The sequence below is a fragment of the Macaca thibetana genome, chromosome 19 (genome assembly GCF_024542745.1).
Source record: "Macaca thibetana thibetana isolate TM-01 chromosome 19, ASM2454274v1, whole genome shotgun sequence".
In the NCBI taxonomy this organism is placed as follows: Eukaryota; Metazoa; Chordata; class Mammalia; order Primates; family Cercopithecidae; genus Macaca; species Macaca thibetana.
In genome coordinates this window covers 26,935,773-26,949,091 of record NC_065596.1, presented here as the reverse complement: position 1 = coordinate 26,949,091, position 13,319 = coordinate 26,935,773, and the positions used below count along the sequence as shown (strand labels likewise).

Sequence of the window (13,319 nt, the reverse complement as noted above, 5' to 3'; positions counted from 1 at the left end):
TGGTGTGGTCTGTGTTTCAGATTCATGTACCAGATGAGGTGATGCTTTGATGTCAATACCTCGTGTTGTGGGAAGGTGGGGGATCTGGACCGGTGGTCTAGAGGGCCCGTATGCGGCAGGACCCAGACACCTGAGGATACCGGGTTTAAGAGGGGCGGGGCTGAACGACGCCTCTCCGCGCACACGAGGTGCCTTGGGCACCTACATCGTGCTGTGCGGCTTCAGTGGGGGCATCCAGTGCGGGGTCTGAGCTGGGAGACCCGCCTCTGTCCTGCTCTCCTGCAGTCACTTAAAACTTTCTAGTTTCCACTAAAATATCCAGATGAGATCATTTCATGGGTGGGGAGAATGGAGGCAGGGAGAGTCACATGTGGACAGGGTGAAGGTTTAGGACGCTCACTGTGGAGGATGAGGAAGCAGCCGCCCTGTAGGTGGTGTGGGTCTGTCGCTCTCTAGGCGTCAGCACAGCCCTTACGCCCTGCAGAATCCTAGTATGGGGAGGCAGAGCTCACCCAGCAGTGGGTGTGCGCCCACTGATAAGCCCTGAGCTAGGGTTAGGCCTGTGAGACAGGGCATTTGCCCTGTGATGCCAGATTGCTGCCATCCTTATGTGCTGGGTCCAGAGTTCCCGCAGGTGCAGACACCTGGCCACTGGGCCCGTCTGGGGCCACTGAGGCGATGCTGCCGCCTGTGGGGCGATGATGGAACCCTTTGAGTCAGAATCTGCCCAGGAAGCCATGGGGCAGTCTGGGAGCCTGGGGTGGCCTCAGGTGACTGAAGCCCATGGACGCAGGTCTGGGCGCTATGCAGACCCCCTGGCCCTGGGAAACAGGACCCAGAAAGGTGGTGGCTTCTTTGATTTCAGGGACTCCAGGTTGATGGAGACCCTAGGGCTGAACCCTCCCTAAGGAAGTTGCTTCTGGGTCGGGTAAACAGCAGCGTGGCCCCCTCCCTGCGATCTATTCCACATCAGCACTGGGCACGAGGGTTTGTCCCTGGCACGGGGCCTGAAGAATGTGCTTCAGGTGCCTTGGCTGGCCTTTGCTTCCTCCTTCCAACCCCGGGGGCTCCTCCATGGCCCACACCCTCTGCATCCTGCCCCACCCTGCTGAGGCTCCGGCTTTGGCCCAAAGTCAGACTAAGTGTGGCATCTCTGGGCCCTGGACCTGCCCAGTGAGTTTTCCAGGATCCCAAGGGACGCATGCCTGGGATAGGTGTGTGGCAGGTCAGGTTTCTGTTAGCGACCAGAAGAGTCAGTTTCCACTAAACTTTAATTTTATGAATGCATTAACACATTAAACATTATAGAACTGGAAAAACTAGTGCCTGGGGACTAGGGCAGGAATGAGAAAACAAGCCCATTAAAACCCCAGCTGGGTTTTCTCAGATGCTAAAGTCTGATCAAATAATAATAGCATTCTTTCACATATTCCTTATACTAGGGTCCATTCAAGATTAAGAAACTTTCCAAGACTCTGGAGAAAGCTTTCCAGACCCTAGTCACTACTTAAAAGTTTAGATATTGATAGAACGAAATACACTGTCTTGCAGGTGCACTCCGCACATAGGCATGGAGCTTAGAATGTATATAAGCACTAGAAAAAGAAGCTTGTGGCCGGGCGCGGTGGCTCAAGCCTGTAATCCCAGCACTTTGGGAGGCCGAGACGGGTGGATCACGAGGTCAGGAGATTGGGACCATCCTGGCTAACACGGTGAAACCCCGTCTCTACTAAGAAATACAAAAAACTAGCCGGGCGAGGTGGCGGGTGCCTGTAGTCCCAGCTAGTCGGGAGGCTGAGGCAGGAGAATGGCGTGAACCTGGGAGGCGGAGCTTGCAGTGAGCTGAGATCCCGCCACTGTACTCCAGCCTGGGCGACAGAGCGAGACTCTGTCTCAAAAAAAAAAAAAAAAGAAAAAAAAAAAGAAAAGAAAAAAGAAAAAGAAGCTTGTAACTCTGAGTTGGTCTGGTAAGCTACTCCGACCTTCTCCCCATAACTGGTTACAGAAAGAACCTCCGTTCTTTCCCAGTCTGTCTGCATCTCCTTAATGGACATCGAGAATAAACAGCCAGATCCTGTTCTGTCCCAGAACTCGTGTGGGACAGGGAGTGCCTCTCCGAAGCCCTCCCTCGATCCCCATCTCCTCCCCACCCAACCTGGGCTGCTCCCGATCCTGGGACTGGGTTCAGGGAGCCATGGGGTGGTGGAGGCTAGTGTAGTAGGGTGACCTCTGTCCCAGGGGTGGCCAGGGCCCTAGTCACCAAGCACGAATAACAAAATCATAAATTTAAAAAATAAATGGAGAAAGAAAAAATAAGTGTGTGCATGAGCAGAACAAAGGGAAAGGCCAAGATGCCGCAGGGTGACAGAGAGAAGGGGCCCCACATCACCCTTTGTGACCCCTTTCAACCGCCCAAACTCTCTAATTCATGAATTCTACAGCATTAATTTACAATGTACATAAATTTATTATGGTCCTGTGCTTTGCTCCTGGATAGAAGAGAACTTAAGGGAATGGAAAATCTCACAGAAGGGTGAAGGGTTCCCCAGCCAGCCTTGGGGTGGTGCCTGGTTGATGTTAGCCGTAGGGGTCGTCATGAGGTGTCAGAGTCCCTGGGCCCCCATCAGCACATGCATCTCACGCTGTCCAGAATCCTAGAAGGGGACCTGTGGGCCTCCTCAGGGCAGCCGCAGGGTGGACCTCAGACAGGTCACAGAATGAGGTGGGCAGCTGAGTGTGTGTTTCTCCTGCCCCAGAACAGCCACTCAGCATCCCAGATCTCAGGTAACACCAGCCTCTTTCTCCAGGCCCATCCAGGAGTCATCATTCCCCTGATGTTCCATCAGCTGACAATGGAGAGAGTGACAGAGAGACACTGAGCAGGACAGAGATGGCCGGAGATCAGGGCAAGACTGAACATGGGCAGAAAGGAGGACAGGAGAGCCAGGAGGAGAGCACAGCGAGGTAGAAACAGTGAGATTCTGAGAGGGAAATAAAAACAGATGGAGGAAGAGACACAGGCGTAGGGAAAGGGAGAGGTGGATTGAATAGAGGCAGAGGGCAGAGACAGGGAGACAAGGAGAATGGGGGCTCCACCCAGGGAAGAACAGGCATGCAGCTCCCCTACACCCACAACCCCATGGAGGGGACAGGACTCACCTGCGACAAAGCCTGTCATCCGAGGTCGGGGCTGAGTTGCAGTTCTGGTTTATCAGCTTCACCATGAAGGTCCAAGGGCAGCACTGCTCGAAGCAGACTCTGAAGGTGCAGTTTCCACACCTCTGGGTCCTGGCCAAAGGCACGACGGCATCATCATAGCAACAGTGCTGCAGGGGGTCGTAGAACTTGTCTCCACATCTCATGTGCGGCTGGCACAGCATCAGGTAGGGAGTCATGGGGGCCACTGGAGGAGACAGAGCTGGTGAGATCCAGGTGGTGGTGGCAGGTGGGTCCCAGCCTGGGGTCCCCTGGAAGGTGTACCCCTCCCCCAGCTTCCCAATCCCTCCTGGGCTCACCTGGGGCTCCGTGTGAGCAGAGGATCCTGGAGATGAAGAAAATGGCAAAGACAGCTGTGGGAAAGGGAAAGGGAAGATGGGGTGAATGGACAGCCACAGATATGACTGGCACCGACATTTAGAAGAAGATTGGGTGGAACCAGGGCTCGGTATGGCTTTGAGCAGTTCAGGAACTAAAACAGGGCTGTGGATGGGGCTAATCTGGGAACTGTGGATGGGAAATTGCTGTGAGCAATTCACACCTGGAGATTTGGCTGGGCATGGCAGCAGGGATGAGGTGTAGTTTGGGGTGGGAAGCGAGCCCTGATGGTGGCTGAGATGGGAGACAGGCTCGGGTAGAAATGGGGTCCTGTCCTCCTTACCCAGGACGCAGCCTCGGGAAGCCATGGATCTGGGGTGGCTGCAGTGGAGTGAGCAGGTGATCAGCAGATCTCAGCCACTCCTTTTATCCCACATCTCTAGTGGAGCTGGTGATGTCATAGCATGTCCTGCCCTCCTGCAAGTCCTGCAGAGACAGGCTGGGTCTTTGGGCAGGAGAGGTGCCAGGCAGGGTACGTGTCATTGTAGCTTTGATCTCACCTTTGTTCTCAGGAGAGAAGCGGTGTGCCCTTCATCTTCCCTGTGCTACGTGCCCCAGTGTCATTCCCCACACTGAGCCCTCCTGCAAATAGGAAGGTGCAGGATGCTCCTGGCATTAACACTCTCCCACACTTACACGTCCGCACAGCAATTCCACTGGATCCTACTGAGCTATGACTTTCCCCAATTTCCTTAGGACATTGCTAACCCATGACATCTTTCCAAGGGGGCCCATTAGGTCCTGACCTCACAACCGAAATGCATGGTCAAGAATCCAGTTGGCCGGGCGCGGTGGCTCAAGCCTGTAATCCCAGCACTTTGGGAGGCCGAGACGGGCGGATCACGAGGTCAGGAGATCGAGACCATCCTGGCTAACACAGTGAAACCCCGTCTCTACTAAAAATACAAAAACTTAGCCGGGCGAGGTGGCAGGCGCCTGTAGTCCCAGCTACTCGGGAGGCTGAGGCAGGAGAATGGCGTGAACCCGGGAGGCGGAGCTTGCAGTGAGCTGAGATCCGGCCACTGCACTCCAGCCTGGGCGACAGAGCAAGACTCCATCTCAAAAAAAAAAAAAGAATCCAGTAACTGGCCGGGCGCGGTGGCTCAAGCCTGTAATCCCAGCACTTTGGGAGGCCGAGATGGGCGGATCACGAGGTCAGGAGATCGAGACCATCCTGGCTAACACGGTGAAACCCCGTCTCTACTAAGAAATACAAAAAAATAGCCGGGCGAGGTGGCGGGCGCCTGTAGTCCCAGCTACTCGGGAGGCTGAGGCCGGAGAATGGCGTGAACCCGGGAGGCGGAGCTTGCAGTGAGCTGAGATCCGGCCACTGCACTCCAGCCTGGGCTACAGAGCGAGACTCCGTCTCAAAAAAAAAAAAAAAAAAAAAAGAATCCAGTAACTGCTCAGTCACCTGGAGTTCATGGCACTCGGGTGGGAGAGACTGTGAAACTCAGGCACCTGACTTTCACAGGTTTGGAAAGTGGGAGTGGAGCTGGCTGGACCCCCGGGACTCACACTCCTCTGGGGGCTCTTCAACTCCTTCTCTGTCTCATTAATGGTCATTTATCCAGGACAGGTCCACTTGGAAGCCCACATGCCCCAGGCTTTGTGTCAGACGCTGGTGATGCAGCGCTGAGTAGAAAACGCAAAGTCAGTGTCTTCATGAAGTTCATGACAGAGAGAGGAGAGAGAGAGAGAGAGAAGGTAGGAGAATAAAACTCCTGATTTTGGTTGTTTTGGTTCCTGTGTTCAGTGTCATTAGCACTCTGAAGTTCTGGGGGAGAAATTCCACAGCTCTCCTGAGATTCTCAAAGGCCTTTTTCCTTAGTGTGCTTTTTCAGAGGGATGGGTTGTGATTTTCCCTGAGAAGAGCCATCTTGGGTCAGGATGTGAGGACAGACGGGAAGGAGCTGTTTTGGGTCAGTTCTGTGAGCCCCTCTGAGGTTCTGCAGGAGTTCCTCAGCTCAAGCTCACAGGCCACACCTGGCATGAACAAGCCATTCTCCTCCCGGCCAGGCAAGGTGACCTGTCACCCTCTAGGCACCATGGCTGGGTCCCAGCAAGGCATGGATGTCATCAGGTTTGTGTGCGTGGAAGATCCTGCATCTGTGTTCCTGGGCAGCATGGACAGGGGGTTCTCTCTGGAGACAGGAGACAAGGGAAGAGGCTGCAGCAGAAATGACCTCAATAAAGACCAGAGTGCTCAGCACCACCTTCACCCAGGGCAGAGCAGACCCCGCTTCCAGCACCATCTCCCTGTCCGCTCCATTGGCCTCCATTCCTTGCCGCTGTGGGTACAGCAGTGTTTTCCAGCACACAGATTAGTATGTGCTAGTAGTGTGGAAAACCAGTGCAGCTGGGCATAAACAATGTCATTTTTAATTTTTAAAAAAAGGGTTAGAAAATGGGGCAGTGTGCATTTACCGGAATGCTGTGCTCAACTGTTTATGGCACTCTTTTCTTAAAAAAAAAAAAAAAAAAAAAAAAAAAAAAAGGTTATTTATTTATTTATTTTTGAGATGGAGTCTGGTTCTGTCACCCAGGCTGGAGTGCAGTTGCACGATCTTGGCTCACTGCAACCTCTGCCTCCCAGGTTCAAGCGATTCTCCTGCCTCAGCTTCTGAGTAGCTGGGGTTACAGATGCCCGCCACCATGCCCGGCTAATTTTTGTATTCTCCATAGAGATGGGGTTTTACCGTATTGGCCAGGCTGGTCTTGAATTTCTGAACGCAAGTGATCTGCTCACCTCAGCCTCCCAAAGTGCTGTGATTACAGGTGTGTGCCACTGTGCCCAGCCTGTTTAGGACTCTCTTATTGGGACTGTGTGTATTCCAAGTAATGATAGAATATTATTATATTGTTCTGTCATGATATTATTACATGATAGCATAGCATATATCTAGAACTAGATATCTAGTTTCTGCAGGGAGTCACAGCCAAATGGTTAAGACACTTGGGAGCACAGAAGCCTCCAGGATCATCTCCTTCTTCTCTAAGAGTCACTGACATGTCTCCCCTTTGATGTTGTCCATAAAGGGGTACGGTTTTCAGGTCCTTGGTTCCAGGCATTTTCTAGGAGGCTGCAGTGGAGCCCTGCACTAGGTCTTACTGTCTCTACCAAGAAGAGGCAAGGCTGCCTGCATATGAGCCAGAGTGAGAGAGTAGACCACCTTCCCCGGGGCAGGGGCAGGGTGGGCATCTCTGAGGAGGGAGGAGGCCAGCTGCTCTTCCTGGCCTGAGCCTGGTCTCTCAGAGCAGCTGAGTCAGCCCAACATCTCTAAGGTGGAGGGAGATTTTAGCAGAGCATGGGGGCCTCAGAGGCTGGGACAGTGTGAGGCCAGTGGGCGTCCATCCGGGGCTCCCTGGACACTAAGAGCCCCTGACTAGACATGATGAGGCTTTAGAGTCAGTCAGCCCTGGGTTCAAACCCTGTCCCTGCCCCTTCCTAAGATGTGAGAAGAGGCTGTGCACACAGCCATGTCCGATCCCGCCACCAGTCCCTCAGAATCCCCCTCAGATGCCCAGTCTGGGGCATCCATGTCTGGCCATGGGTCTGTCTTCTGCCTGGGGGCCAGCTGTGTGAGGCGGGACCAGGATTTCCCGGTAGAAGCCTGTTCTCAAGTGTCTAGAGAAGATCCCAGGTGTCTGGACAGTCAATGTAAACCCTGACCTCAAATGACCTTCGCTGTCACTCTCTCACCCACTTCCTGGATCCAAGCAAGACACGGGCTGAGGTTCTGCTGGTGGTTGTCAGTGACACAGGCTGGGCCAGGAAACCCGGGTCTCCTGACCTCCCACCCAATAGCTGCCAAGCTCCCCAGGCCTGGCCCCTCTGGGAAGTGTCTGTTCACAGACACTCTTAGAGGACACCCAGGTCTGATGTTCCCAGGGCTCCCAGGCAGGGCTGGCAGATCTCGGCTTCTGGAATGTGAAACCCCAGAGGATGTTGGCATTTCCTGCTGTCAGCAGCTCCCCCACTGCTTGCCCTTTTACTCCAAGAAAAAATAGAAGGAATCTCCCTCCTGGCAGCTTTGGAGTGGCCTTTCCATCTGCCCTCAGGGAAGCCCTGCAAGGAAACAGGCAGGAATGAGGTGGAATTTCAGGTGTGCAAGTATGTCAGGTATGTAGAAGGAACGCTGGGTTTCCCCAGGCCGGAGGCCCCTCTGCTGCTGGTTGACAAGGAGGAGTCCGTGTGAGTCATTTTCTCCAAACACGATGTTGGGATTTCAGAAGCTCCCTGCAAGGGGGTTTCTGTTGACCAAAGCCTGATCCCTGCTCTGGCAGGATCCTTCACATGATGCAGACCAGTGAATTAAGAGCCTCCATGTCATAGGACGGGCTGGAGGAGAGGCCCCAGGATTTGCTGCCAGGAATGAAGCTAGAACAATTTACCGAGCGGAGACTCAAGATCCGGATGCCGGTTCTGTGGCTAGAATAGTGTCTCAGCAATTCAGGGCCATCACCCGGACATGAGATGTTCCTGTGGCTACACCGAGAGACACTATGGCTGTGCTGTCCAGAGATTCAAATGCATCCAGAACCCCAGCTTCAAGGTCTTCTCGGAAGGAAAGCATGAAGCTTCCAGCCTCTGCAGACCAGAAGGTCCTGAAGATGTAAGCTGGATCCCAAGTGTCCACACCCACATCCTGCACCCCTTCCCTGACTCTCACTGCCCTTGGCTTAACACAGCTCCTTGGGAGAGCCACAGCGTCACCCCTGCTTCTGCACCCAATATTCCATCCCTCTTCATTCTTCATCTTTCACTTAAATGTCACCCACCCCCTGAAATCTTCTTGAACATCAAGGCTGAGATCAGTCACCTGTTACCTCCTGATAGCACCGTGATTGTCATCTGCCATGCCCTTATCATGGTTCTTTGTGGCTTTTCTGTTAAGGCAGACACGCAAAAGTCAGGTCTCTGCTGTGGTTTCTGATCGTCAACAGGAAGTGATCAAGTCTTTTCAGTGACCAAATTGACTGAGGGCTTTATTGTTAGTTGAACCAGAGCAGACTATTCAGCACCAGACGTCTGGACTGTTCTTTTTCTTCTCGCCCAACACTCTCTACCAGTAAAATACATATTTTTCCTTAACTTTTCTTTTTTTTTTTTTGAGACGGAGTCTCGCTCTGTCGCCCAGGCTGGAGTGTAGTGGCCGGATCTCAGCTCACTGCAAGCTCCGCCTCCCGGGTTTACGCCATTCTCCTGCCTCAGCCTCCCCAGTAGCTGGGACTACAGGCGCCCGCCACCTCGCCCGGCTAGTTTTTTTTGTATTTTTTAGTAGAGACGGGGTTTCACCGGGTTAGCCAGGATGGTCTCGATCTCCTGACCTTGTGATCCGCCCATCTCGGCCTCCCAAAGTGCTGGGATTACAGGCTTGAGCCACCGCGCCCGGCCTTTCCTTAACTTTTCATGTGTGTATGTGTGCGTGTTTTCAAGTGTGCAATTTAGTGGCATTTCACAATATTTTGCAATTATCTGTGATAATGTGGGCAAAAACTGTATAATTATTTCCAGACTCTCAAATACATTATGGCCCCAGGACAGTTAAAACCACAGAATCTCCCCTGTGAAAAGGTTTTTCCTCCTCTGCTCCACAGGAATTTAATCTCCTTCCTGTGTGAATGAATGTGCTTGTTCTGAGGAGAAGGAAGGAGGGTTCCTCTGAAAAAAGTCATTTGGGATCCAAATCTGGAGATATTCCCCTTAGGGAGGCTGACACACTCTTGTCAATTTTTGCTTTCCCTTTTCTTTGTGACTGTGTGTAACCCACGTGATGATGTCACAACTGTTTTCCCTAATAGTTTCAGCCAAGGGATTTATAAACGTAGTAAGCTGGAAGTCTCTGAGTCTCAACCGTCCTTAGCCTCTCCTAGCAGGTGGTTGATGCTGTTGGCAGCCTGGGCTCCTGCAGCCCTGCATGTGGCTGTGTCCTGTGTTGGGAAGGCTAAGCGGGGAAAAGGTGGGCTGTGGAATCCAGCCTTAGACATTCCTCCATGCATCTGACTCCGTAGGGCACAGCTGAGAAGCAGCGGCACAGGGAAGCCCTGGGGCTGTCTGGAAGAGACGGAGGTTTGAAGACCTGCAGGCAGCAAGTCTCACCAAGTCACCATGACAGGACAGACGGGTTGAGTGAGACACACCTTGAACATAGGACTTTCATCATCAATTCACTTTTTTCATTCATTCATTTAATACACCCTGTACACTTACTGTGTGCCAGTCGATGCTATGGCCACAATTGTGACTTAGTTCCAGGTCCTGCCCTCCTGGTTATCATAGTCCAGGGAGGACAGAGACACCTCTCCAGTGATGACCCAGGGTGAGTAAGGCTGGGAGCAGCGCCCAGGGTACCAGAAATGGCTTCCTGGAGGGCACCAGAAGACAAGCATTGGATGACTCTGGCTTTCCCACCTTTCTTCTTGCCCAGAGTTCCCAGAATCACTGTAGAATGCACTAGAAATGCATATTAGTTCGTTTTCATGGTGCTATAAAGAATGACCTGGGCTGGGCATGGTGGCTCATGCCTGTAATCCCAGCACTTTGGGAGGCCGAGACGGGCAGATCACGAGGTCAGGAGATCGAGACCATCCTGGCTAACACAGTGAAACCCCGTCTCTACTAAAAAAAACACAAAAAAAGTAGCCGGGCGTGATGGCGGACGCCTGTAGTCCCAGCTACTCGGGAGGCTGAGGCAGGAGAATGGCATGAACCCGGGAGGCGGAGCTTGCAGTGAGCCGAGATCGTGCCACTGCACCCCAGCCTAGGCGACAGAGCAAGACTCCATCTCAAAAAAAAGAATGACTTGAAACTGGAAAATTTATAAAGGAAAGAGGTTTAATTGACTCACAGTTTTTCATGACTAAGGAGGTCTCAGGAAATGTACAATCATGGCAGAGGGTGAAGGGAACGCCATGGGGGCAGGAGAGAAAGAGAGGGAGCAGGGAACTGCTACACACTTTTAAACCATCAGATCTCATAAGAACTCGACCACTATCACGAGAACAACAATAGGGAAATTGCCCCCATGATCCAATCACCTCCCACCAGATCCCTTCCCTGACACATGGGAATTGCAATTTGAGAGGAGTTGTTTGGGGACACAGAGCCAAACTATATCAGAATGCACCATCCTAAAAAAGGAATCATTGCCTGAAAGTGCCTGGGCTTTGTTTCTATTCTTCCCAGAGAATGCAACAACTTGAACTAAAGAGAAACTGCCCAGGACAGCCCTGGCCTCATTCCCATCTCTTCTAGAGGGGGTGTCCGGTAACACTTGCCCAGGGCGTGTCCACCACACATAAAACCCAGAGCTCACTGCTGAGTCCTCAGCTGTGGTGCAAGTGGGGCAAGCACAGGAGACTCTGTCTGCCCTGGGCAGTGCTCCTGAGCCTTGGGGGACCAGTGAGTCATGAATCCTACGCTTCCACTGTCCCTTGCTGCCTGTCTGTAAGTAATTAACTTGCTTTGTCAAACTGGCTGTGGTTGTGGGTGTTCTGTTCACCACTCTCAGTGTAGTCAGAGTACAGCCCAAGATGCAGTGGCTGAAGTGTTCAGACCTGTATTCCGGGTGGTTAGCGCAGTGGTGGCCTTTGCCATCCTCCCTGCAGTGGGAGTCCCCCCTTGGGATTGGTAACTCATGAGTGCTGCAACTTTGGCAGAGCAAGGGGGATCCAATCTGATGAACCCATGGCTTACCAGGTGGGCTGTAATATGAAAATGTTTGTTCTTTGGCTTCCTATTATGACGCTAAACTTGGAACTTCCTAAGTGAGAGGAGTGTCTTTTGTTCTTCCCAATGAGCCTCTTTCAGATCACACAGCAGGAGCTCAGGCTAAAAATATGCCTTAGGGTAGGGCCCCCAGGTAGCCTCAGCATCAGGGCAGTAACCAGAAGAAAGACCAAAATATTTGAGGATTAGAGGGAAGGAACCTTCAGTGTCACCCATTAACCTCCAAGAAAGGTGATGATGGGGAGGCAATACACACCAAAGTATAAAAACTCTTTTTTTTTTTTTTTTGAGACAGAGTTTTGCTCTGTCACCCAGTCTGGAGTGCAGTGGCATGATCTTGGCTCACTCCAACATCCACCGTCCAGGTTCAAGCAATTCTTCCTGCCTCAGCCTCCCGAGTAGCGGGGATTACAGGTGCCCGCCACCATGCCCGGCTAATTTCTGTATTTTTTGGTAGAGACAAGGTTTCCCCATTATGGCCAGCGTGGTCTTGAACGCTTGACCTCAGGTGATCCGCCCACCTCAGCCTCCCAAAGTTCTGGGATTACAGGCGTGAGCCACTGCACCTGGCCTAAAAACTCCTGAACAAGAAGAATTGAACTTCCTAGCTGCTGAACACATGGAGATGTGGAGAGGACCCAGAGTCCAGGGAGGCCATGGAAGCTCCCACCATCCCCATCACTTCTCCTGTCCATCTCCCCTTATGAGCCTCGGCGAGATCTAGTCTTTCTTCTCAGTGCTCCTAAGCTACAGGCAGTCCCTAAGCAGGGGAGAGAAGTAATCAGATTGTGATTCAGGAAAATCCGTGTGTCCTTCTGTTGGGAGGAGGCTGGTTGGGAGGATTGAGATGGGAGCAAGAGACCAGGCAGGAGGCAGATGGAGCAGAAATACTCATGCAATTTCCAGAGTCCTGCAGGCCCACTCGCTCTCATGGGTGGATGAGATAAGCACTCACATCCCCGACCCCATTTCTCACTCTGCCTTCAGGCCTCCCCTCTCCTGCAGCTGCCATGTAGAGCAGTGATCTCCAACATGGGGACTGTGACACTTTTTCAGGTTGTGAACCAATTTATTTGTCACCATGGGTATCTTAGACATTAAACTAGCATCAATAAAGAATAGAGGAATGTGCACACTACAGTATCTTATTCATCGGTGTTTAATTCAACTTTCTTTTGGGCTGTGTGTCAGTCATATAGAATGTGATGTGAGTTGTTCCTAGTGAGTCACAGCCAAACAGTTACTAAACACCGGAAGGAAAAATCCTCTGGGCACAGGCTCACCTCGTCTTTCCTAAAATCACTGACTAGCTGCCCTAGTATGTTGCTCCAGAAAAACAAGTTGAGAGCTCACAGCCTCAGTCCTAGGTCCTTCCTGGGCAGGCTGAGATTGGGCTTGGCATCTGGCCTGCTACAAAGAGGGTTGAATTTAGGCCTGGAGACTAGCCAGTGCCAAGGAGAAGCACATTCCTCAGGGTGGGGTTGGGTTGGCGTCTCTGGGGAGGGAGGAGCCCAGCCGGCCGTCCTTGGCCTTGGTCCTGGTCTCTCAGGGCAGTTAAGTCAGGCTGGGAAGAGAAATCAGCAGAGGGAGATGATGACAGAGCCGGGGAGTCAGAGGCTGGGTGGGCAGGAGGGCAACTGGACCAGCCCAGGGCTCTGTGGATGCAAGAGCTCCTGTCTCAGCAATCCTGAGACTTTGCAGTCACACATACCTGGGTTGGGATCTTTTCATTTTCTCAAAGGGTCAGATAAGCTCTTTTCTAGCAGCCCTTTCATCTCCCTGTATGGCAAGAACATTCAATTTTGGAGATTGACAGCTTTTCAGTCCTTAGTCACATCCACTGCACATCTGGGCACAGCATGCGCTCCCTGTCTCAGCAGCAGCAGGACATTCAAACCACTTAAAACCCAACCCACGTGCAGCAACCCTCACCATGGGCCCATGCACAAAAATAGGCAAAGCCACCTAGGTAAGTGCACACTTGCTTCACACT

At 52.3% G+C, this 13,319-nt stretch overlaps 2 protein-coding genes across 2 annotated transcripts in view; one reads left to right on the top strand and one right to left on the bottom strand.

Annotated features, from left to right (window-relative positions):
* Positions 1-13,319, top strand: part of CCDC8 (coiled-coil domain containing 8) — a 323,648-nt gene that overhangs the window by 147,997 nt on the left and 162,332 nt on the right. The gene's annotated exons all lie outside the window — the stretch shown is intronic.
* On the bottom strand, positions 2,448-4,631 carry IGFL1 (IGF like family member 1). The gene is made up of 4 exons (XM_050772358.1): positions 3,878-4,631; positions 3,516-3,569; positions 3,160-3,403; positions 2,448-2,846 (listed from the first exon to the last, which is right to left on the bottom strand). Exons 1-4 carry the CDS (start codon positions 3,900-3,902, stop codon positions 2,843-2,845), a joined length of 327 nt encoding a protein of 108 aa, XP_050628315.1. The 5' UTR covers positions 3,903-4,631; the 3' UTR covers positions 2,448-2,842.